The sequence below is a fragment of the Sceloporus occidentalis genome, unplaced genomic scaffold (assembly GCF_023333645.1).
Source record: "Sceloporus occidentalis isolate IW3139 unplaced genomic scaffold, rSceOcc1.0.p SCAF_130, whole genome shotgun sequence".
Classification (NCBI taxonomy): domain Eukaryota; kingdom Metazoa; phylum Chordata; class Lepidosauria; order Squamata; family Phrynosomatidae; genus Sceloporus; species Sceloporus occidentalis.
This window is the reverse complement of record NW_028317110.1, coordinates 205,964-233,246: the sequence shown is the minus strand read 5'-3', so window position 1 is coordinate 233,246 and position 27,283 is coordinate 205,964. Positions and strand designations below refer to the sequence as shown.

General features: G+C 43.2%; 1 protein-coding gene across 1 annotated transcript in view; it reads right to left on the bottom strand.

Moving 5' to 3' along the window:
- The window catches only part of LOC149281544 (dual specificity protein phosphatase 3-like), a 72,888-nt gene that overhangs the window by 20,953 nt on the left and 24,652 nt on the right, over window positions 1-27,283 (bottom strand). Inside the window, exon 2 of the mRNA XM_089499177.1 lies at window positions 9,205-9,431. Within this exon, the coding sequence (XP_089355303.1) occupies window positions 9,205-9,431 (227 nt within the window). The remainder of the gene's footprint in view (window positions 1-9,204; window positions 9,432-27,283) is intronic.

Sequence of the window (27,283 nt, the reverse complement as noted above, 5' to 3'; positions counted from 1 at the left end):
GATGACGCCACTCCTCCAGAGCCAGGATGACAGCCAACAATTCCTTATTCCCGATGTCATAGTTCCTCTCGGCTGCCGAGAAGTGCCGAGAGAAATACCCACACGGATGCAGCGGTCCGCTGTACGATGCTCGTTGCGAGAGTACGGCTCCAACCCCGGATTCAGACGCATCCACCTCCAGGACGAATGGTAGGTGGGGATCGGGGTGCCGTAGCACCGGAGCCGACGTGAATCTCTCCTTCAGAAGAGCAAATGCAGACACCGCCTCCGTCAACCATTCCGCGACCTTGGCACCCTTCTTAGTCAAGTCAGTTAAGGGTGCAACAACCTTGGAGTAATTCCGAATAAAACGCCGGTAATAGTTGGCGAATCCAAGGAAACGTTGAAGAGCCTTGAGGCTCATGGGCTGCGGCCAGTCCTTGATAGCTTGTACCTTAGATGGATCCATGTCGAACCCCTCCGGCGTGATAATGTAACCCAAAAAGGTCACTTGACGAGTCTCGAAGACGCACTTCTCCAATTTAGCGAATAGTCCGTGTTGCCGAAGACGGGACAGTACACGACGGACCTGTTCACGATGGGAAGGCAAGTCAGCAGAGTAAATCAGGATGTCGTCCAAATAGACAACGACGAACTGCTGGAGGAAATCTCGGAGACAGTCATTGATAAACTCCTGAAAAACCGCCGGGGCGTTGCAGAGTCCGAACGGCATAACCAGGTATTCATAGTGTCCAGAGCATGTATTGAACGCAGTCCTCCACTCATGACCGGCACGGATACGGACAAGGTTATAGGCCCCACGAAGATCCAGTTTAGTAAATATTGTTACATATAAGGTAACGAACGTCTCTGTCACTAGCTCTCATGCCGTCCCGCTGTACCTGTCGCTCGAGGAGTCGAAGATCAATCTGTGTTATGCAAGATATCACCGAGTCAAGGGCAGATGGTATATCTCGGGCCGCAATCTCGTCTTTCAAAGTCTCAGATAATCCGTTCAAAAAGGCCGCAATCAATGCTTCACTAGTCCAGTTCACCTCAGCCATAAGGGTGCGACACTCTATAGCACAGTCCATCAGAGAGCGCTCCCCTTGACAAATATTGAAAAGTGCGGACGAAGCGGTTGAACTCCTGCCTGGAACGTCGAATACTGTGCGTAGTGTAGACACAAATTCGGGGAAGGAGCGAACTACAGGTGCGTCTCTCTCCCACAAGGGAGATGCCCAAGCCAGAGCCTTGTCGGTAAGGAGCGAAATTACGTATCCAACCTTAGCCCGGTCTGAAGCAAAGGTAAAAGGAGAAAGTTCGAAATGAATTTCGCATTGGTTAAGGAATCCACGACATGTAGCAGGATCTCCTCCGTAACGTTGTGGCGGCGGAAGGTTTATAGGAGCATGAACCACAGCGACTGGAGCTGAAGGAGGAACTGGTGGAAGTGCTACTGCAGGAGAGTGCACCTGTAATCCAGGATCAGTGCGCTGAAGAAGAGTCTGGAACACCTGGGTAAACTGCTCCAGACGATGATCCATCTCATCCAGACGAGCCTCACAGGAACCTTGAAGTCCCACCGAAGCGGGTCTCATGATGGCCTTCTGATTCTGTCACGTACAGGTAGTTTGGTAGTCAGGTAGGACACCAGGACAGAACAGTTCAGACAAGCCGAGGTAGGGATTCCGGAGAACAGGATAGCCGATAAACGTAGCCGAGGTCAGGATTGAGGTGGTCAGGATAAATGATAACAAGCCGAGGTCAGGATACAGGATAACAACGTAGTCAGGAGAGCCGAGGTCAAACACAGAAATCAGGAAGGTAAACGCTATCTGGGTGCTAGCACAAGGCATAGACGACCATCAGAAGGCAAGGTGTAACTGGTCTGAGGGGTTTAAATGGAGAACCGAGGAGGAAGTCTGAATCTCCCATCAGCCCCCTCATGACATCACTTCCGGTGTCCGGGAATCGCGGCCATCTTGATGGTGGTGTAATCTACCTTCATAAAGTCCCGCAGTAGGTGAGTTCGCCACTAGAGGATGCGTGAGCACTGAAGCTGGACGCCGTGTACCAGGAGGTCTGCCTCTCCTTCGTGGTGGCTGCTGCAGAGGTGACCGTGCGTTGGAGGGGGGTCTCCCTCTCCTGCGCGGCACTTCGGAGGACGGCAGCGGAAGTGATCATGCGGTGGAGGGGGGTCTCTCTCTCCTTCGTGGCAGCTGCTGCGGAGGTGGCCGTGCGGTGGAGGGGGGTCTCCCTCTCCTTCGTGGCGGCTGCTGTGGAGGTGGCCGTGCGTTGGAGGGGGGTCTCCCTCTCCTTCGCAGCGGCTGCTGCGGCAACGTGGGACCCGGGGACAGGTGGGTAACATGTTTAAATTAAATATTACAAATAAAGAATATAAAATACAAGAATGCATTACCTGTAATTCAAAAAATTTATTTATCTACTAGAATGCCCTTGTGGCTTACAGTATGTAGGTATGACGACAAGATGTTTAAAAGTTAGAATATCAGAACATTGTCGCAATATTAGAAATGGAATTGTCACCCATAGCGTCTCTAAGCATTTCTTACATCACAATAAAGATCCAAAGCTACTGAAATTTACTGCTATAAAAAAAATATCCATACCCTGGAGATGAGGGGATATTGTTAAGATATTAGGAAAGATCGAATTTTATTGGATATATTGTTTAAAAACCCTTACTCCTGAAGGGTTAAACATTGATTTTGACATGCACCTCTTTTTGTAATGTTCCAATTATGCTTGTTTAAAAAAAAATATATAAAAAAAAAAATATATATATATTTTAGTGATGTTTAAGCCACACCTCTTTTTTATGATGTCATTTGGCGCCATTTTAGACATTTTAAACTGTATAAAAAGATTCAATGTATGTGCTAGGCGAAATGCATCTGTGTGTTATTTTATATTAACCTTTTGTTGGTTTTTATTACCGAAAGTTTAAAATAAATACGTTTTTTTGAAAACTATTTTATCTTACTCCTGGACCTTTTTTAATTTACACAACAGAATACCTTGTCAGCCACCACTATATCTTGGTGGGGAACATACCACCTATGCGCTAAGGAGTGAGAAATTCTATCACTGTTCACCAAACAGGAATTGAGGACACTTCGGACTGCTCCAAAGGCTGTTGCTAAAGAAATTCCAAGGCGAGGATTATATAGCCCAAGCGCATACATTGGGGCTAACTTTTAGAGACATATTGCACTATTGTGTTTCTCTTTCTTTCACATATATACATCCATGAGAGCACAGCCACTAACCCCCTTGTGAACTAGTGTATACTTTTGGCAATATATACGTCCCCTAATGTTAGACCTACGTGCTATATAACCCAGACGCTGGCCAAGCTAAATTATTTTGCGGAAATGTAACGGAGTGGACCTTGCTGGATGGAACACCAGACTTTATTTTCAAATTTGTATGGAGTTGACAACTCTTCTTAGCATACAAAGTAAGCAACACTGTTGCATTCACAGTGACATAATATATACGCAAGTGAAACATAACAAAACCTCACCTCCACTTAGTTATCCCCCTCCACTTAAGGTCAAAATAAAAGTCTCCCAAACAACATAAACCCAGTCTGCTTAGTGTTGTCACAGCCTGTATGAGATCCACAATTCAAGTGAAGGTGTGTTTGTTTTAAGCCCCAGTAACTGCTACAACAGCAGATACCAATCAACTAGATTGGAGTACTGGGCTTAGACTCTTGTAAGCAGTTAACCCTTTCTTCAGGGAACCGCTTATACACACCATCACAGGAAGATATACGGATTCTGGGGGAGACCTCAACATCACACTAGACTTCAAACTTGACAGTTCTACAAAGAAACCTAGACATAGGGTATAGGTAAAGGGTACCCACAGAACTTAAACACATATTTCCAAAGACAGTGGAGGGATGCTGGGGGTGCAGGGACATACATGCATATCTGGTGGCCCTGCCCAAAAATGAAACACTACTGGGAGACTAACTGGCAGTAACATTGCTGAACCACACACAAACAGCACTATTAAATGCATCTGCCTTTGTGCCTGTGCCTTTATTACGCTTGTTAACCAGTCCAGTTTCACCTGTTCTGCCAGCCCACTCCAATATAGGCTGTTACATATATATTTCCAGCCTTGTGTGTTTTCTGTTTGCCTGTCTGGCAGGGGCTGGTCAACAAGAATGAGACTGTTTTTACTCATGAGTCTCCTGGGGCCAGAATGCATATTTCTGGTAACTGTATGCATGCCGAGTCAAAACAAACTTGGTTTGGATCTTGGAGCCAGCCAAAAAAAGGTAGGAGACAGCTTGTTCTTCCTCAATCATGTTTTTATTTTCATATATTACTCAGCCTGGTGACCAGGGTTTTTCGAGCCTTGCCATACACTAAAACACTCTTACACCATACAGTAACAGGCACATGCTAACATCTTCTGCTCACAAGCACTAATACACTATGGTAACACACACGCTAACATACTACGCTCATAAACACATCATGCTAATGACATACTGTAACATAAGCACATTACCTGTTAGCTAACACTATACATATATAAAAATACCCACTCTAACAACTAAGGGCATATGCAAATAGAATTTGGCACAACAATACAGTAGACGTATTGACTTCGGTTTGTGCAATGCTCCTGCTGTTTTCCAAGAATTAATTAATGATGTCTTACGAGATATGTTGCAACAATATGTGGTCATCTACCTAGATAGACTCTTCTTGCAGATGTCACTAGGGTATTCAGAAGACTGAGTTTCAACAGATTCAAAAGTGTGAGATTTTGCTATGGTTCACCAAAGTCTATACAATGGTTCTTGGGTGTAAGTGGCCTCCTGTCTCAACATCCTACTCCGGAGAGTCTTTTACACCCGTGTGGATTATTTTCTAAGAAATTATCCACAGTGGAGTGTATTCATGAGATTAAATTTAGAGTATTTATGAGAATAAGGATAGAGAGTTACTGGCTATAATCCTAGCACTCCGAGAACGGAGTCAATGACCACAAGAACCTATCTCACTGAAGCTAAGCGTTTGTCTCCCTGACAGGCGAGGTGGACCCTCTTTCTATCTAGTTTTAATTATATAGTCTCCTATCTTTCCAGGAATAAGAATACCAAGGCTGACACCCTGTCATTCATTCCCACACCTGTCATTTCACCTGATCATATAGATATCTTGGCTGTGGAACCCACTGCTCCACCCGAGAAACCTAAGGGTAAATGATTTGTATCAGAGAACCTCTGGGTCAAATTACTGCAAATTTATCATAATACAAAGGCTGCTGACCCCCCCCCCCCCCGGCAAAAATCAGATCCTATGGTCCGTGTAGGTCCATATAGTGTAATTGTTGTAAGGTGGTAAGATTAGATAGAAATAGGAACTTGGTTTGTCCAGAGATCTATTGGATAAAAAGAATTGGCTTTGTGATTTGATACCTAATGTAACAAATAGGTCGTAATTGTATGTTGATTGTGGTGCATCTTTAGTGTGTTTTATTAAAATTACATCTATTTTTAAACAAAGTCTCCTTTCGGTGCTGTTTGCCATACATGAGTGTTTATATCACCATCTGAAATAAAGGACTATAGGGTTCCTGAGGTGTATATGTAGGTCCGGACATATTTACATAGTATTGTATGTCTTCTATGTACATAAGGCCTTAGATACCGACAAAAGGTATTTTGTTTGTGATATTTTTATATCACTCCTCAAACAACCTTTCCACCTTGTCGTGTCAACAATAATGAGGAGTATGAAATACGCAACATACTTTATTCCAGCTGTTAGGACTCAGGTAAACAGTAGGAGCCCAGTAAAAGGGGATACCCTACGATGCAAGATACCAGATGGGAACATACATACAGAAAACACACACAAGGCTGGATTTATAGGTAACAGTATATTTTGGGGTGTGCTGGTAGATCAAATAAATGCAAGCAGAACTGGTTTACACAGAGCAGAGAATGGTATGGCAGGATACAGACTTCGGATACAGATGAAGTGTATAGGGAACGCATCTTGGAGTGGATAGGGTATAGATTTCAACAGGCACAGGGAGTTGCGGCTGAATAGCCCACACAGACTGGAACTCGGCTGAAGCCTTCTGGCAGGGCACAATTTTTCTGTCCACAAAACCGCTACCAAAGGAGGCCCTTGGCAGCAGTAACCCAGGACTTAGATGATTGCCCTCTGGAATGCTCGTTTGGTCACTCACAGCCGTGCACAGCCTATTTGTCACAAACTCTTTCAACCTCCTAGCTATTACTGAAACCTGGCTTTCCTTCTCTGACACTGCTTCCATTGCTGCTCTCACATATGGCGGCCTCCACTTTAGCCACACTCCTAGGCCATGGTGAGACACATGGAGGCGTTGTTGGAATCTTCTTCTTCTTCTCTCGTTCCATGTCGAACAGCCCTGGCACTCAAGGAACCCACACTATTCACAAAAATGCTCCCGCACTGCTGAGCGTGTCTGGAGGAAATCTCGCTCTGAAGATGACTACATCCACTACAAGTTCACCCTCCACACTTACACATCTGCCCTTCAGCTAGCTAAACAAGCATACTTTTCTTCCCTCATTTCATCTCTTTCCTCCAACCCCAAACAACTTTTCTCCACCTTCCACTCTCTCCTCACCCCACCCACACCTTCCTTTAGTGCCCAGGATCTTGCGGACTATTTCCAAACATAAACACAATCCATCCGCAACATCCCAGCGCATGGTCTCAATGTTCCTCCTCCTTCAGCAATCAACCCCTCTACCTCTCTTCTATTCTTCCCCCCTACCACAGTGGACGAAGTTCATGCTCGACTGTCTTCCTCACACCTCACTACATGTCCTCTAGACCCCATCCCATCATACCCACTTCTATCACTCTCCTTTAGCCTTACTCCTGCCCTCACTCACACCTTCAACTCCTCAGTCTCTTCTGGTATATTCCCACCCCCATTCAAACATGCACAGGTCACTCCCATCCTCAAGAAGTCCTGCCTTGATCCAAATTCCCCTGCTAACTACCGCCTCATATCACTACTTCCTATAACATCTAAACTCTTAGAAAAACTAATTTACGACCGTCTAACCCACTTTGTCCTCTGACTCCCTGCTCGATCCCCCGCAATCTGGTTTCAGCCCACAGCACTCGACTGAAACCGCTCTCACCGAGGTCACAAACGACCTTCTATCTGCTACAAACAACTGCCACTACTCTATCCTAATCTTACTCCACCTCTCTGCTGCTTTCGACACAGTCGATCACCCCCTCCTCCAACAGACTCTCAGCTCTCTGAGACACTGCTCTCTCCTGGATTAACTTGTATTTTCCAACAGATCCTTCTCTGTGTCTTTTGCTGGTGACTCCTCCTCCTCAATGCCTCTGTTTGTTGGAGCGCCTCGGGGTTCTGTCCTGGGTCCTCTACTATTCTCCATCTACACTTCCTCACTCGGAAAACTTATCGACAGCTTTGGCTTCAAATACCACCTCTATGCAGACGACACACAAATCTATCTCTCCACCCCCAAACTCTCTGCATTGCCTCTAGATCCACAAAATGTAATGGAGATGGGGAGCCATGTCCCTCTTGTTTATAGTGCACAGCCATGGCATTTAATTCCTACATAGAATTTAGCACAAGGACATGTCAACATGCATACTACATATTCTGTATTACATGTAATAAACTGTTTTATAAATATTTTCCTGCATTTGTATGGATGATTAACATATTTTGTGTATTTTGACATTGTGTACAGTGACCAAATTTAAAATGACCTATTGTAGTGGGGTCTCTCGTTTTTACATCGTATGTCATTGTATACTAATGTAGAGATGGTTGTGTGTGAAAGTCCCAGTAGATCAGCAGTTTCTGAAATACTCAGACCAGCCCGTCTGGTGCCAACAACCATGCCATGTTCAAAGTCACTTAAAAACCCTTTCTTTCTTCCCCATTCTGATGCTCGGTTTGAACCTCAGCAAGTTGTCTTGGCCATGTCTACATGCCTAAATGCATCGAGTTGCTGCCATATGATTGGCTGATTAGCTATTTGTGTTAACAAGCAATTGAACAGGTGTACCTAATAAAGTGGCCAGTGCGTGTAATTACAATATATATTTAACCTAATAAAATGTTATGTGGTCACTAATCATTGATCAGTCTCACTTCAATAGCCAGTGACCTAATCTGATCATCATTCCTTACACTAACACTATTTGTTGGAAGATGCTGTGTGGAATCAGGTGCATGAGACAGGTTAATATGATCTCAACCCAGATTATCCTAGCTGTCAAGTTTTTGCAAATATACAGTTTTATGGGGTTAAAATTAGATGAGGACCTAGCTAACTGATCAGTCAAAATTCCATGTTTGAAAATGCTAATGCACATGTTCCAAAAAGACATGTCCTATCCATGCATATGGGGATCTTCCTGTACTTTGGGCTGATGGGTTTGTTAAAAATGAAAATAAAAAGTGTTGAAATGCCCCAAGTAAAATACTTTTGAATGTCAACTTTCAAAAAACATATACTTTTGTTTAGCAGTTTTTCTTTTTCTGGCCACTATTGGGCGCAACTCATATACCACATTTTTAATTGTTTAGAAACAGCGATGCATAGCATTCATATTTAACACTGTAAGTGCCAAAATAAATTAAAATACAGGTATATGAGGTGTTTACAAAAATTCCTAGTAGCTACACGTTTGGAGGTTTTTTCCTTTCCCTGTTTCTGAAGGTTAATACAACTTGTGCATGGCAAAACACAACCCACCTCATCATGTGTGCTGGCACAGAAGAACACAGGCCCATTTTCTAAGAAGAATAAAAAATAAATGATTTTTTCTTTATCAATTCCCCATTTGTTTTTTATTTTAGTTTTTTAGTTGAGGGCAGGGTTGCTTTAAGGTGGTAGGCACCTGTAATGTCACAATACCTGATCCCTGCTGAGAGGATCAGATATAGTTTGCCCTGAAAGGGTTAATAAAGGAGAATCTTATGCCACTGTTTAACAGAGCCTACAGTCCCTTATTTGACTCCCACCACAATGTTGAAATCTGTTGATACAAATAAGTGTTGTACCTATACCATTGTATGCCTACAGTTCCTTGTCTGATACAATATATGTTTAAAATATCACATTTTCACATACATTTGGATACATTTTTTGTGTGTCTATTTTAGAGCAAGGCCTACCATTCTTCTGTGATAATGCTTTGTCAATATAATCTGAGGCATCTTCAAAATGAGAACTGAGGTCATAATTTGGTCTGTCATCGGCCTTAATACCATGATAGCTAATGTTTGTTCCACTGTAGAAAGCATTATTTGTGTCCACATGCATTAAAGAGCTCCCTTCCGCAGCATTAAGAATGTGTGTTATCCCAAGACGCTGCAACCTCATTTTGTTCTGGGCAATAAACCTAAGGAACAAAAATACGTGGAAAACTTAATTTCAAAAACGAAAAAATTAGTAAACACAGTAATTCCACACCTTCAACATAATTACACAGAATGGGAAATATATTAATTTATACATATTAGCATTGACAAACTTATCAATACACAATTTTAAAAATAAGATAAAATTGAATTTTAGATGTTACATGTGTAGTTTGCAGTAGCCATATTAGTCCAGTGTATAAGAATGCAAAAAAAAACAAACAGAATGTTGCAGAATCTTGTAATACCTTTTTCATTGGACTAACAGTATTTAAAATAATAGACAAGCTTTCGGGAGTCCTCCTTTTATCAAGTCAAAAGTTGTGGTGCAAAGTGAAAAAAACTAGCAACAAACAGATATGTCTATTCTTTTTAGAAAAATCTAATTTTCTTGCTTCTACCTCAACCGTAAAAGAAAAAAGGGAGAGGGGAAATGTTAAAATCAAAGGTCCACCAAAAGAAGCCAGTCTTTAACCCCTTCAGGATCAGACATCCCAAGTTATTTCAAATGCTGGTATTTTAACCCTTTCCATGCACAAGATCCTACCACCAGCCTTTACTAAAATTGATTGCCTCTGGCAGGGGCCACACGGGGCCTCAACATCGAGGCATTACATCAACACTGTTTAAGTGAAGAAAGCAATCGTAGATCACTTTCTAAGCTTGGTTAATGCCATGACGTTCCAGAAACATCATTGGTCGTTAAGTGACTGTTTTTGCATGATGTGCCTGGCACGTCACTGATCGTTAAGAGATTAAATCCCACCAAGAACCTGCCAAGACAAGGTTAAGGAGGATAACAAGAGGAGCAGTGTATTGTGGAAAAACACAGCCTTCTATCCAGTACAGATCAAAGGATGACAATAAGACACGCAATAGAGACAACCAATAAACAATGAAGGGTTATACAGTGGGACCAATTAATATTGTTACTGTAAACACTTGCCCTACATAGTGACCAATTGAGGGCCTCCTGCCTTACTAATACTATGCTATGGGGAAAAGGGACTTATGTTAACCCTTTACAGGAGGGTGTTGAATCTACACCCTACATAATAGTTAGAGGGGATCAGTACAGAGAGCCCAGCATCACTTTTATTATATGCAGCTGTCTGACGCCGAACTCAATTTCACGAATGTTCCCACTCCATCATGCCAATTTACTACATAAGCTCTTATCCCCAAGTTATTTACCATGAGGTTGTAAGGAACATAACGATAACTCAATAAAAACACATAACAAACTTTGGATATAACAGGTCGTGGTCTTTTATTTAGTTTACCAACAAGATAATAACCTGAAATGTAACCTAATAACTCAATAACAAATATATATGTACAAGCTCTTTGCCTATACTCAGACAACCCAAACTTAATTTAAGCACATTGTCAACCACCCTATAAGCCAGAATGCATCACATTACACCTTAACAGTTCACCCCTTGTGTCATAGGGTAAGTTTATCCCAATGAAAGCCACAACAATATATTACCAAATAACATATGTAAAAGTTCTTCCATGATGTCTTTGGCTCACCTGCCTCTCTGCTGCTCACCAGACTCAAAGTCAGTGCAGACAACTTAGTTTGCTTAGAAAGTGAAAATAACACCTATATTGATATTCAAAACTCCCGCTAATAGTGTAGTGTGAGACACTGAAAACATGGCAAAGTGCAAACGCGAGTGCAACCAGAACCTTAAGGTTTTTTTTACATACATCTTGACCTTTACATAACTACTTTTTTATATAACTCTTTCCCCCACAACCCCATGTCACCCTGCCCTAAAGGTGCAGGTTTTCCTGACACTAAAAGAGTAACTATGTGGTTAATACATTGTAGATATGTCAAGGGGTCCAAATCATTTTACTCTATAAAAAATGAATTTAAAATGAAAAGTTATACAAACTGTAACATCAAGTGTATAATTTGAATTTCTTCTTTAACCCCTTCGTGACAAAGGCTGATTTTACTTTTTGTACCCTTTGTGACAATGGCCGTTTTAACCTTTCTGCGCTGCTCGTGTTTAGCTGTAATTTTCTTCTTTCCCGTTTACTGAACCCACACACATTATATAGTTTTTTTCAGGACAAGAAGGGCTTTCTTTTGATGACATTGTTTTGATTGTATCATATTATTTACTATTAAAAAAAGTATAAAATATGGTGAAAAATTTAGAAAAAAATGACTGTTTCTAACTTTTAGTTGAAAAATCTTTTACTCATCTATAAAAGGTAATGAAAAAACCTGCTATAGATTCTACTATTTGTCCTGAGTTTAGAAATACCCAATGTTTTTATGTTTTTGCTTTTTTCTACACATTATGGGGCAATAAGTACAGGTAGCGTCTTGCTATTTCAAAGCCATTTTTTCCAAATCTGGTAATTCTTCCCCCCATGTGCCATTTCGGGTATATTTGAAGCCGGCCAATGCAATTTACCCCATCAAGTCATATATTTTTGAAAACTAGACAGCCCAGGGTATTCCAAATGCTAGTATTTTAACCCTTTCCAAGCACTAATTCTACCATCAGCCTTTGTCAAACTTTATGGTAATTTTTTTTGCATGTGTTTTTTCACACACATTTTACTTCAGGTATGAATAAACAGGTTCTGGTATATGTCACTATCATAAAACACCCCAATATGTGTTTAGCAACATCTCCTGAGTACAGCGATACCTCACATGAATGATTTTGCCTGGCTGTTTGGGGGCAAAAGGGTCACATTTTGGGCATGCGCATTTTCAATGTTGAACTTAGGGCATGGGCAGTTGATCGCCAAGCGCCAATTTGGTACATCTTTGAGCCGGGCCATTTCAGTATGCCCAATAAAGCCATATATTTTTGAAAACTAGACACCCCAGGGTATTTCAAATGCTAGTATTTTAACTCTTTCCATGCACCATATCTACCACCAGTCTTTGTCAAACTTTGTGGTAGTCATTTTTTTTGCATTTGTTTTGTCACACACATTTTACTTCAGGTATGAATTAAAAGGTTCTTGTATATGTCACTATCACAAACCACCCCAATATGTGTTCGGCAACATCTCCTGAGTACAGCAATACCTCACATGCATGGGTTTGTCATTTTTTTGGGGAACTAAAAGGCCACATTTGGTACGTGTGCATTTTTCTAATTGGAAATTAGATGTGTGGCCATCCTTCCCCCAGTGTTATTTGGGACATTGTTGAACCCGGCAAATTCAATTTACCCCATCAAATCATACATTTTTTAAAAGTAGACACCCCATGGGCATTTAATATGCCAATATTTTAACTCTTTCCATGCGAGAATTGTTTTAAGCTAATGTGCTAATTTTAGGACTTGCTCCCAAAAATATATTTTTTATATATATATTGTCACGGCACAGCGTACAGAGGAGACCCGTAGTCAGGTAGAACTGGCAGGAATGGTCCAGAGAGCCGAGGTCAGGATACCGGAGAGCAGGATAGTCAATGAACAAGCCGAGGTCAGGATACCAGAGATCAGGATAGTCAAGGAACAAGCCGAGGTCAGGATACCAGAGATCAGGATAGTCAAGGAGCAAGCCGAGGTCAAATACAGGAATCAAGCAGGTAAACGCTATCTGGGTGCTAGCACAGGGCATAGACGACCATCAGAAGGCAAAGTCTCAGAGTTCTGAAGCCTCTTAAATAGGCACAGGAAGTAGGCACTAATTGGAGATCTCCCGCCAAATGTTTAAGGTGCCGTTATGTCACTTCCTGCACGGCCATCTTGTGGTTGGCGATTCCTCAATCTTCCCATATAGGTGGGGGTAGTACCTGCCGGCGCCACTAGGTGGCGTACAGAAGAGCGAGTCCGGACTCCAGAGAAGGACGCGTCTCCCGGCTGCAGCTGCTGGGAGGATCTCGTGCAGGTAGGTGGTCTCCCTCCTCCTCGCGGCGGCTGCGGCTGCTGGGTAGAAGCGGGAGGTCTCCCCCTTCTCCGTGGTGGCTGCGGCTGCTGGGTAGATGAGGGAGGTCGTCCTCTTCTGCGCGGTGGCTGTGGCTGGGACTGCCGTGCGGGGGCAGGGGGTCTCCCTCTTCCTCGCGGCAGTTGCGGCTGGGGCTGCCGTGCAGAGGCGGGGGGTCTCCCCCTTCTTCGCGGTGGTTGCTGCTGCTGGTCCGAAGCGGCGGGTCTCCCCGTTCTACGCGGCAGCTGCGGCCGCCGGACCGAAGCGGAGGGTCTCCCCCTACCTCGCGGCTGCTGCGGTTGCAGACCGGGAGGTCTAACCGCTGGGGCCGTGACAGTACCCCTCCTCAAAGGGGCGACCTCAGGGCGGCCCCTGTTAGAGCAACTCCGCCCTCTAGCCAGGAATGCACGCACAAGGTTAGGAGCATGAAATCGAGCCTCCGGTACCCAGGAACGATCCTCTGGGCCAAGTCCCCTCAATGAACCAGATATTGGAGACTCCCTTGTTGCCTGCGAGACCTCAGGATAGCTTGAGGAGTACGTCCCGAAATATCTGTGGCCGAAGTCTCCGAAACAGAGGATCTGGTCGAAAAGCGGTTGCAAACCAGCGGCTTTAATAGGGAGACATGGAAGACTCGAGGAATACGGAGTGTCCTAGGCAGAGAGAGTTCATAGGCGACAGGGTTCACCCGGCGGACAATCGAGAAAGGACCGATAAAACGTGGTGCCAGCTTCATGCTGGGTACTCTGAGTCGCAGGTACCTCGTAGACAACCACACTCTGTCCCCAGGAGAATAGGCAGGATTCCTAGAACGCCGTTTGTTGGCTTGGAGTTCCTGTCGCTCACCAGCCAATTCCAGAGCCCTCCGCACCGAAGCCCACGTAGACTGGATAGTCGTCAACCGCTCCTCAAGTACTGGATCAGTGGAAGTAGGGAAGGCGCCAGGAAAGGGTTGTGGGTGAAGACCATACACACAATAGAAGGCGGATTCTCCAGTGGACTCTTGTACCGCATTGTTGCGAGCAAATTCAGCCAATGGCAACAGGTCAACCCAATCGTCCTGATGATGGTTAATGAATATGCGCAGGTACTGTTCGAGGTGCTGGTTAGCCCTCTCTGCTGCGCCGTTGGACTGTGGGTGGTATGCGGAGGAAAAGGCCAGGGTGACACCCAAGGCTCTAGTGAACTCGCGCCAAAAACGTGCAATAAACTGAGTGCCACGGTCGGAGACAATCTCAGTAGGGACTCCATGGAGGCGGACGATCTCCCGCATGAATAAGTCAGCCAACACCGAAGCCGTGGGCAGTCTTCTCAAGGGTATCATATGTGCCATCTTAGAAAAGCGATCGACGATCATGAGGATGACGGTATATCCCTTGGAGTTGGGTAATTCCACGATAAAGTCCATGGCAAGGGGAGTCCAGGGCCTTGAAGGACGAGGTAATGGATGGAGCAGCCCAGCAGGGAGATTTCTAGAAGACTTGTTGGCAGCACACTTGAGGCAGGAGCGGACAAACAGGGCAGTGTCCCTGCTCCAGTCTGGCCACCAAAATGTCCTGGACACGAGGTCCTTGGTACGTGCTAGCCCAGGGTGGCCTGCAGTTCTGGAGCCATGGGACAGACGAAGCACGCGGGTACGGAGGTTAGCAGGAACAAAAAGTTTCCCAACCGGCAACGAAGCTGGAGCTTGGGTTTGTAAACCAGAAATGCGGTCAAGCAAGGGAGTCCGGCAACGAAGGTGTAGAGCAGCGAGAACCTTGGTAGTAGGTATAATGGGCTCCGGCGCACGACCCTCCTCCTCGGGAAGCACATGAATCCGGGAGAGGGCGTCAGCCTTGACGTTCTTGGAACCCGGACGATAAGTCAATACAAAGGAAAATCGGGATAGAAACAAAGCCCACCTGGCCTGTCGGGGATTTAGGCACTTGGCATTCTCGATGTACTGAAGGTTCTTGTGGTCCGTTAGAATCAACGTAGGAATCTGAACACCCTCCAGAAGATGACGCCACTCCTCCAGCGCCAGGATTACAGCCAGCAACTCCTTGTTCCCCACATCATAGTTCCTCTCTGCCGGGGAGAATCTCCTGGAGAAGAATCCGCACGGATGGAGAGGACCACTGTATGAAACTCTCTGGGACAGGACAGCCCCGACTCCGGCTTCAGATGCATCGACCTCCAGAACAAATGGCAACCGAGGATCAGGATGACGCAACACAGGAGCGGTGGTAAATTCCGTGGGCAAGTCTCTGGCAGCAGTCTCGTCCTTGAGGGTCTCAGAAAGTCCATTCAGGAAGGCAGCCACTAATGCCTCATTAGTCCAGTTCACCTCTCCCATCAGGGTCCGGAACTCTATAGCATACTCCAGAAGCGGACGGGACCCCTGACGAATAGTAAAGAGCGAATTAGAAGCGGTGGCCCTTCTACCCGGAGTATCAAACGCAGCACGTAGACTGGAAACAAATTCAGCATAGGAGCGCACTGTAGAGACGTTCCTCTCCCAAAGCGGTGAAGCCCATGCCAAGGCTTTATCCGTGAGGAGTGAAATGACGTATCCCACCTTGGCACGTTCAGTGGGAAAGGCATAAGGAGACAGTTCAAAGTGTATCTCACACTGATTCAAAAAACCCCGACAGGTTGCTGGATCACCATCGTAACGTTGGGGTGAAGGCAGGTGAGCAGGAACCATGGCTACTGGTAACGGCGGTGGAGTAGGAGCCGCCACAGGTTGAGGTGCCTGCTGTGTAGGATCAGTACGCTGAAGCAAGGTCTGAAGAGCTTGAGCAAATTGATCCAGACGATGATCCATCTCGTCAAGTCGAGCCTCAGTGGACCCTTGTCCTACCGAAGCGGGTCTCATGATGGCCTTCTGATTCTGTCACGGCACAGCGTACAGAGGAGACCCGTAGTCAGGTAGAACTGGCAGGAATGGTCCAGAGAGCCGAGGTCAGGATACCGGAGAGCAGGATAGTCAATGAACAAGCCGAGGTCAGGATACCAGAGATCAGGATAGTCAAGGAACAAGCCGAGGTCAGGATACCAGAGATCAGGATAGTCAAGGAGCAAGCCGAGGTCAAATACAGGAATCAAGCAGGTAAACGCTATCTGGGTGCTAGCACAGGGCATAGACGACCATCAGAAGGCAAAGTCTCAGAGTTCTGAAGCCTCTTAAATAGGCACAGGAAGTAGGCACTAATTGGAGATCTCCCGCCAAATGTTCAAGGTGCCGTTATGTCACTTCCTGCACGGCCATCTTGTGGTTGGCGATTCCTCAATCTTCCCATATAGGTGGGGGTAGTACCTGCCGGCGCCACTAGGTGGCGTACAGAAGAGCGAGTCCGGACTCCAGAGAAGGACGCGTCTCCCGGCTGCAGCTGCTGGGAGGATCTCGTGCAGGTAGGTGGTCTCCCTCCTCCTCGCGGCGGCTGCGGCTGCTGTGTAGAAGCGGGAGGTCTCCCCCTTCTCCGTGGTGGCTGCGGCTGCTGGGTAGATGAGGGAGGTCGTCCTCTTCTGCGCGGTGGCTGTGGCTGGGACTGCCGTGCGGGGGCAGGGGGTCTCCCTCTTCCTCGCTGCAGTTGCGGATGGGGCTGCCGTGCAGAGGCGGGGGGTCTCCCCCTTCTTCGCGGCGGTTGCTGCTGCTGGTCCGAAGCGGCGGGTCTCCCCGTTCTTCGCGGCAGCTGCGGCCGCCGGACCGAAGCGGAGGGTCTCCCCCTACCTCGCGGCTGCTGCGGTTGCAGACCGGGAGGTCTAACCGCTGGGGCCGTGACATATATTTTATTTTTTTTGCCTTTTTTTTAAAAAAAATTTTAAAAAAAATTTTCAACTTGAAGGTTCGAGGTCAAGGCATTACAGCAACGCCTTCTGGGTGCAGAAAGCGAACGTAGATCGCTTTATGCACCCGTTTAAAGACATGCCGGTTCTGGCACGTCATTTGTCTTAAACGACTTGTTTTTCCGTGTCGTGCCAGAACCGGCAATTGTCATTAAGGGGTTAAAGGGATTGAACAATGCTGTTTAGGGGCTCAAGGGGGTGATGCGGAGATGTTACTTAATAGGTCTTTTGGATCTTTAAATTAAGGATGAAGGCTCCAAGAGGCATCAACAGAGTTGTTATGTTGAGTATCGTATTTGCTCGATTATAAGACGACCCCCCAAAATCTGAATATTAATTTAGGAAAAAAAGAAAAAGCCTGAATATAAGACAATCCCATAGGAAAAAAGTTTTACCAGTAAATGTTAATTCATGTAAACTATGTAAACTATTTTTTTTTAATAAAAGCTATGATTTTTGTTTTTATTTTCTTTAATTTTCCAACATGCCCCCACAGTTATGCACATCTGCCTCCAGGCTTGCCACTCTGCCCCAGAAATGCCTTATACCCCCTATATGCCACTGTGGCCCATGATATGCCTTTTAACCCTCTAAATACCACTGTGCCCCATGATATGCCTTTTAACACTTTATATGCCACTGTACCCAATGAAATGCCTTTTGACCCCCTATGTGCCACTCTGCCTCCAGAAATGCCTTATAAGGTTATAAGGTTAAAAGGCATATTATGGGGCAGAGTGGCATATAGGGAGGTATAAGGCATTTCTGGAGGCAGAGTGGCATTAAGGGGGTTAAAATGCATTTCATAGAGCACTCTGCCTACAGAAATTCCTTATGCCCCCCATTTACCACCCCCCCCCCCAAAACTTACCGGTGCTTCGGATTCCCTGGTGTGTTGTCCGGCCAGCATGCAGACGTCTATGCGATTCGCATAGGCAACCCCCGCTTCTAACTGCACCTCCTTCCGTCTGCAGCGGAAGTTTTATACGCGAATTGCTACATACCGGGGACTCAGACGCACTGGTAAGTCGGGGGGGGGCATAAGATAGGAGGATCCAGGTCCCCTGCAGCGCTGCGGGGGATCTGGATCTTAGTCTCTTAGTCATACCTATTTGAGGTCTGATTATACGACGACCCCGATTATAAGATGATGGTCTTTTTCAGAGCATTTGTTCTGAAAAAAACCTCGTCTTATAATCGAGCAAATACGGTAATTCATCGAATGGACATCATCACTATATATTAAAAGATTTTTACTAAATTTATGGTATTTTCTGATTATTATGAATCTATAAACTTGGAATTTTTATGTAATTTTATTGGGCTCAGCAAAACCCAGGAATTTAATATAATCTTGTTTGGTATAACTAATGTATATTAACTTGGTCTCAAAATAGTATAGTTATTCAAATCCTATTGGCTTCACAAGTTCACAAATTTATTATCAATGCAGAATGGAAGAAGGGTTGGATTAAACAACAACCCAATTAGATCTAATTTTTGAAGCCCCCATGGGAAGGGGACCCCCCTCCACAACTTTATATTTTAACAAATAATATTATATTATATTTAGCCCAGTAATTATTGTTTGGGATATATGTTTGACGCAGTCTATTGATATTCTCTGTCCTTGTAGGTATATGTCATATTCTTTTTTTTAAATAAATTATAATTAATCATAGTGTTTATGAATTGAAATAAATTTTGTGCACTCCACAAATCTGTTATGAAATGTGCACACTGTCCAGCAGCCTTGGAAAGCTCCTCTTTCACTGCTGAAACACAGGACCAATACAATGTGGGGACAATATTCCTACTAAAAGTGAAACAGGCGGGACTTTTGCATTCTGGGGCTACAGCCGCCATCAATTGTGTGAAAGGCCCCTCTTCAATCATGGAAAAGGAACCCAAACAGCAATCAACTGCCCAATAAGTCTGGTCATTTTATTGGCCTGCTGTTTGGACATTGACCTCCTGGAGTATATATTAAGGAGGAACCTATGGCAATGGATATACATAGGACTACTGAATTTTTTTTTGCTGTGATTGGATAGCTCAGGACAAGGTGCTGCAGCAACTAAAGAAAGTTAATGTTAACAAAGCTCTGGGGCCTGACGGTATTCACCCTTGAGTACTTAAGGAGCTGAGTCAGGAAATAAGTGAACCTCTGTTTCTAATCTTTCGGGATTCTTTTCTTTCAGGAATTGTACCAGAGAATTGGTGGAAGGCAGATGTGGTTCCTATATTCAAAAAGGGTTCAAACTCTGTGCCCGGAAATTATAGACCTGAGAGCTTAACTTCTATGGTTGGGAAAGTATTTGAAGGGCTGTTTAGGGATATTATTCAAGAATTCATTGGGAAGAACAGTATTATTAGCAAAAATCAGCATGGTTTTATGAAACATGGGTGCTGTCAAACTAATTTAATTGCATTCTATGAAGAAGTAAGTAGATCAGGGTGTTGCAGTGGCCTCAAATAGGTCTGACTATGAGACTAAGATCCTCCTGTCTTATGCCCACCCCCCAAACTTACCGGTGCTTATGATTCCCCAGTGTGTAGCCGGGGCAGCGTGTAGACTTCGCGATTCGCGTAGACAACTTCCGCTGCAGCCGGAAGGAGGTGCGGTTAGCAGCGGGGGTTGTCTGCGTCCATCGCACAGACTGGGCACACAAATGGGAGATAAAATTCAATGTAGATAAATGTAAAGTTATGCACTTCGGGGTAGGGAATGCACAAGCAACCTACACCCTAAACGGTAGTGAATTAGGGGTAATGACAAATGAGAAGGATTTGGGAATTGTTTTTAGACAACAAACTAGGCAACAATGTGCAATGTCAGTCAGCAGTTGCTAAGGCCAGTAAGGTATTGTCGTGTATAAAAAGGGGCATCAATTCGCGGGATAAAAATATAATTTTGCCTCTGTATAAATCAAAGGTAAGGCCGCACCTCGAATATGCTGCGCAATTTTGGGCACCTATTCTAAAGAAGGATATCATAGCACTAGAAAGGGTGCAGAGGCGGGCTACAACATTAATAAAAGGAATGGAGCACTTTAGTTACGAAGAAAGGTTAAATTTAAATCTGTTTAGTTTAGAAAAACGGTGCCTCAGAGGGGATATGATAGCATTGTATAGAAACATAGAAAGTGACGGCAGATAAGAACCAGTAGGCCCATCCAGTCTGCCCAACCTCTGAGTGCTTTCCTTTAGTACCTGCCCTTATCCTATATCTAGTTTGGCCTCATGCTTATCTCATGGTTGCTTAAATGCCTTTACTGTATTTAAATCTACCACTTCTGCTGGAAGGCTATTCCATGCATCCACTACCCTTTCCGTAAAGTAATATTTTCTGATGTTACCATTAAACCTTTGCCCCTCTAGCTTATGGCTATGTCCTCTTGTTGTGGTAGTATTTCTCCTTTTAAATAAACTATCTTCCTTTACCTTGTTGATTCTCTTTTAGTATTTAAATGTTTCTATCATATCCCCCCTGTCACGTCTTTCTTCCAGGCTATATAGGTTAAGAAAAACGAAAAACTAAAAACACGTGTAAGGTGATGGTAAAAGAATAGGAACCAAAAATTACTTCTCTAATGTATCACTGCCGCAGCCCAACCAGAACGCTCCTCTCAGCGTTCAAACACGTAACCAGCAAAATTCGGGGCGCATGTGTACATAGAAAAAAGAAATAATCTTATAGTGTAATATTGTCAAGAACAAGAAGCTATGTAAAAGGTGTGAAATGCACTCACAAACAGTGCCAGCACAACAGGCTCGTCTGAGGTATGAAGACTGTTCTTTATTCTTTAAAATCTCTAAGAGCATAAAATAAAGAAAACAACCATATGGTGCAGTATCTTCCTTAATAGTATATGCGCAAGTTAAAAAAAGCACTTACAGGATGGTTGAATTCAAGTCGCTATTCAAACTAAATGTCCATTGTAGTGGATCAGGAACATGCAGATTAAAAAACTTCTCAACGCGTTTCGCCGCTCACTGGGCTTCCTCAGGAGAAATAAATATCAATTGATGTCATCCGCTATGATAATCCGCAATCGTGGTGAGTAAAAATAGAATAAAAATTGATTGTAGCCGTCCGCTTTAAATGTCCTCCGGAATGCTTTTAGTCACAGTGCATGTTCGGAAAAAACGTCATCACTTCCTTGCGTCGTATCCTAGCAACGGATCAAGCTCCTCACAGTGTCACGATGCATGTTGGGAAAAACGTCATCACTTCCTTGCGTCGTATCCTAGCAACGGATCAAGCTCCTCACAGTGTCACGATGCATGTTGGGAAAAACGTCATCACTTCCTTGCGTCGTATCCTAGCAACGGATCAAGCTCCTCACAGTGTCACGGTGCATGTTGGGAGAAAACGTCATCACTTCCTTGCGTCGTATCCTAGCAACGAATCAAGCTCCTCGTTTCTTCTTCTCTGGATAGGCGTGGTTTACATTCAGATGTTGATGCGTCAATGATGGGCGTTTTTCGGTCTTCTGTGTATAACGAGGTGTATCTAAGCAACGTATACGCTGAGGCAGTTCTCGGCTTGATCTCTTTTCAGGAGCTGGATATCGGAGCTTATGGAAAATGATTCTGTGAGCTATATTGAAGATCCAAGCTCATGGAGGTATAAAGGAGGTAAGGGGCGGGAAAAAAATACATAATTATGTTCACAGCTCAAAAAAATTATAAATAAATGTGAGAGATATAGGTCATATAAGGTAAGTGTGTCAGTGTTAGACAGGTGTATGAGAGAGATAGATTATCCATGTATGGATAAAAAAAAAAAAAAAAAGTTGGTTAAAATATGTTAAAAAACTGGAACCAAAAATATATATATAAAAGAGAATATATATATATACATATATAAAAATATATCTAAGTGGAAGTGTACAAAACATTAGTAAAAGGACAAAGTCGAAGCACAGGGATTGTTTCTTACTGATGATCCAGTTAGAAATATAGTGGAAATAAAATATAATATGAAGCAAGGCTAGACTCATATAAAAGTAATGATATCCAGATCTGTATTAAGGCAGATCTGGATATCATTACTTTTATATGATCATATATGGATCATCAGTAAGAAACAATCCCTGTGCTTCGACTTTGTCCTTTTACTAATGTTTTGTACACTTCCACTTAGATATATTTTTATATATGTATATATATATATATATTCTCTTTTATATATATTTTTTTTTGGTACCTTATATATATCTTTTTGGTTCCAGTTTTTTAACATATTTTAACCAATTTTTTTTTTTTTTTTTTTTTTTTATCCATACATGGATAATCTATCTCTCTCATACACCTGTCTAACACTGACACACTTACCTTATATGACCTATATCTCTCACATTTATTTATTATTTTTTTGAGCTGTGAACATAATTATGTATTTTTTTCCCGCCCCTTACCTCCTTTATACCTCCATGAGCTTGGATCTTCAATATAGCTCACAGAATCATTTTCCATAAGCTCCGATATCCAGCTCCTGAAAAGAGATCAAGCCGAGAACTGCCTCAGCGTATACGTTGCTTAGATACACCTCGTTATACACAGAAGACCGAAAAATGCCCATCATTGACGCATCAACATCTGAATGTAAACCACGCCTATCCAGAGAAGAAGAAACGAGGAGCTTGATTCGTTGCTAGGATACGACGCAAGGAAGTGATGATGTTTTCTCCCAACATGCACCGTGACACTGTGAGGAGCTTGATCCGTTGCTAGGATACGACGCAAGGAAGTGATGACGTTTTTCCCAACATGCATCGTGACACTGTGAGGAGCTTGATCCGTTGCTAGGATACGACGCAAGGAAGTGATGACGTTTTTCCCAACATGCATCGTGACACTGTGAGGAGCTTGATCCGTTGCTAGGATACGACGCAAGGAAGTGATGAAGTTTTTCCCCAACATGCACTGTGACTAAAAGCATTCCGGAGGACATTTAAAGCGGACGGCTACAATCAATTTTTATTCTATTTTTACTCACCACGATTGCGGATTATCATAGCGGATGACATCAATTGATATTTTTTTCTCCTGAGGAAGCCCAGTGAGCGGCGAAACGCGTTGAGAAGTTTTTTAATCTGCATGTTCCTGATCCACTACAATGGACATTTAGTTTGAATAGCGACTTGAATTCAACCATCCTGTAAGTGCTTTTTTTAACTTGCGCATATACTATTAAGGAAGATACTGCACCATATGGTTGTTTTCTTTATTTTATGCTCTTAGAGATTTTAAAGAATAAAGAACAGTCTTCATACCTCAGATGAGCCTGTTGTGCTGGCACTGTTTGTGAGTGCATTTCACACCTTTTACATAGCTTCTTGTTCTTGACAATATTACACTATAAGATTATTTCTTTTTTCTATGTACACATGCGCCCCGAATTTTGCTGGTTATATAGGTTAAGATCCTTTAACCTGTCCTCGTCAGGTTTATCTTGTAATCCATAAACCATTTTAGTAGCCCTTCTCTGAACTTTCTCCAACATATCTATATCCTTCTGGAGATACGGTCTCTAGTACTGTACACAATTCTCCAGTACTGTACACATATATATAAATATATTCGGGGCCAATACAAACCATTGTGTGGAAATCTGTTCATAAACAGGACTATGCATAGGACACGCGGTCAGACGTTTAGACTGGAAGAAAGGAGATTTCGTCTAAGGCAGAGGAAAGGGTTTTTTACAGTAAGGACAATAAGGATGTGGAATTCTCTGCCTGCAGAGGTAGTTTTATCGAAGTCTGTACAGATGTTTAACCAGCAACTGGATGGATACTTGGAAAAACATAATATTCAGGGATATAATTTTAAATTGTGGGGAAACAGCTTATTGATCCAAGGAGAAATCTCACTGCCATTTTGGGGTCAAGAAGGATTTTTTTCCCTGGTTAGTGCAAAATTGGAAAGAGCCAAACTAGGGTTTTTTGCCTTCTTTTGGATCAACAGCAACAAATTAACAGATATAGGGAAGGCTGAACTTGATGGACGCATGTCTTTTTTCAGCCTATATAACTATGTAACTATGGAGTAGAATGCACCAAATTGCTCCAGGGTGTGCTGCAACTTGCCTTGGTCTTTGGATACCAGTACCACTAGCTGTAGCTGCTATTGGCTCTGAAATTTAACTATAATAAAGTAACTGCTAGAAGTACTATTTTGATTTTAAAGAGGTGTAAGAGCACAAATAATCTATCAGTCTCTTTCTTCTACTACTAGGCTATATTTCCTTCCCAGCTTCCTGCAATTAAATAGTAGTCTAAGTCTAGGCAAGGGTAGAAGCTCCCAAGCCCACTGAGCTAAAGTGAGGTTATATTATTTATAATTAATATTATTAATGCCACCTACCGGCGAAGGGGGAGACCCCCCACCTCAGAAACACAGCTGCTGCGAAAGGGGAGACCCCCGGGTTTTAACCCACAGCTCCACAATTCACTCCTCCCACCACTTCTTCCTACCCTACTGAGAAGCCAATGTGTAACCACCCGGCCTGTAACTACTACAGCCATAGCAGTCTCCCGCTGCCGCACTAGAGCCTCGAGTCAACATGCCATCCCTTTCGTGCACTACATGCATGCGCGCGCCACTCCAAAAATGGCCGCCGGAACATGAAGACTCATGCCACATCAAAGATGGCCGACCAGCAACTGACTGCACATGTGCAACCCACGATTTAAAGGAACAGTACCTGTTTTTCCCTGCAAGTAGCTGGAGGCGGGGTTATCTGCCTGGGCTATTTAACCCCTTAGTGACAAAGGCTGATTTTACTTTTTGTACCCTTCGTGACAATGGCCGTTTTAACATTTCTGCGCTGCTCGTGTTTAGCTGTAATTTTCTTCTTTCCCTTTTACTGAACCCACACACACATTATATATTGTTTTTTTCAGGACAAGAAGGGCTTTCTTTAGATGACATTGTTTTGTTTGTATCATATTATTTACTATTAAAAAAAGTATAAAATATGGTGAAAATTTTAGAAAAATAAAAAGACTGTTTCTAACTTTTAGTTGAAAAATCTTTTACTCATCTATAAAAGGTAATGAAAAAACCTGCTAAATAGATTCTACTATTTGTCCTGAGTTTAGAAATACCCAATGTTTTTTTACTTTTTTCTACACATTATGGGGCAATAAGTACAGGTAGCGTCTTGCTATTTCAAAGCTATTTTTTTCCAAATCTGGTAATTCTTCCCCCCATGTGTCATTTCGGGTATATTTGAAGCCGGCCAATGCAATTTACCCCATCAAGTCATATATTTTTGAAAACTAGACAGCCCAGGGTATTCCAAATGCTAGTATTTTAACCCTTTCCAAGCACTAATTCTACCATCAGCCTTTGTCAAACTTTATGGTAGTAAATTTTTTTGCATTTGTTTTTTCACACACATTTTACTTCAGGTATGAATAAACAGGTTCTGGTATATGTCAGTATCATAAAACACCCCAATATGTGTTTAGCAACATCTCCTGAGTACAGCGATACCTCACATGAATGATTTTGCCTGGCTGTTTGGGGGCAAAAGGGTCACATTTGGGGCATGCGCATTTTCAATGATGAACTTTGGCGCTTGGCGATCAACTGCCCATGCCCTATTTGGTACATCTTTGAGCCGGGCCATTTCAGTATGCCCAATAGAGCCATATATTTTTGAAAACTAGACACCCCAGGGTATTTCAAATGTTAGTATTTTAACTCTTTCCATGCACCATATCTACCACCAGTCTTTGTCAAACTTTGTGGTAGTCATTTTTTTGCATTTGTTTTGTCACACACATTTTACTTCAGGTATGAATTAAAAGATTCTTGTATATGTCACTATCACAAAACACCCCAATATGTGTTCGGCAACATCTCCTGAGTACAGCGATACCTCACATGAATGATTTTGCCTGGCTGTTTGGGGGTAAAAGGGCCACATTTGGGGCATGCGCATTTTTCAATGTTGAACTTTGGCATATGGGGATCCACTGCCCATGCCCTATTTGGTACATCTTTGAGCCTGGCCATTTCAGTATGCCCAACAAAACCATATATTTTTGAAAACTAGACACCCCAGGGTATTTGAAATGCTGGTATTTTAACGCTTTGCATGCACACATTTTACCACCAGAATTTTTTCAAAGTTTGCAGTAGTATTCTTTTGTGTGTATTTTTCCCCCACACACCTATGTAATGTATGAATTTACAGCTCCTGGTATATGCCGCTGTCACACGACACCCCAATATGTGTTCAGCAACATCTCCTGAGTACAGTGATACCCCACATGCATGGGTTTGTCATTTTTTGGGGGAACTAAAAGGCCACATTTGGTACGTGTGCATTTTTCTAATTGGAAATTAGATGTGTGGCCATCCTTCCCCCCGTGTTAATTGGGACATTGTTGAACCTGGCCAATTCAATTTACCCCATCAAATCATACATTTTTTTTAAAGTAGACACCCCATGGGCATTTAATATGCCAATATTTTAACTCTTTCCATGCGAGAATTGTTTTAAGCTAAATGTGCTAATTTTAGGACTTGCTCCCAAAAATATATTTTTTATATATATATTTTAATTTTTTTGCCTTTTTTTTAAAAAAAAAAAAAATGTAAATTTTTTTTTTCATTTTACTGTTTTTTTTACTATTTTTTTCTAATTATTATTAATTTTATTTTTTTAATTTATTTTTACTAATCACACTGTGATTAGAAAGCTGGGCTCCATTGACTTGCATGGTTGAATGCAGTACCTGTATTCAACCTGCAAGTGGAGCCAGAGTTCTCTAGAGGGTCTGGAGACAGTCTAGCGAACTTTTTCATCTTTATTATTTTTTTTCCCGGGCCGCCGCCATCTTGCTGATGGGGGAAGATCACCGGCAGCTGCGGCTGTGACCGCTCTCCGGAGCGGTCACAGTCCATCACTCCTGATCGAGGCATTCCAGCGACACCATTTAAGTTTAGGAGGTGATCGTTGGAGGCAGGGCATGGGAGGAGAGTAGGGGGAGAATGGTCAAAGTAAAAGGTGATATATAGTGATGCCTTGAGACTAAGAGGGGAATTGCATCTTGGAGAGGAGAGAAGA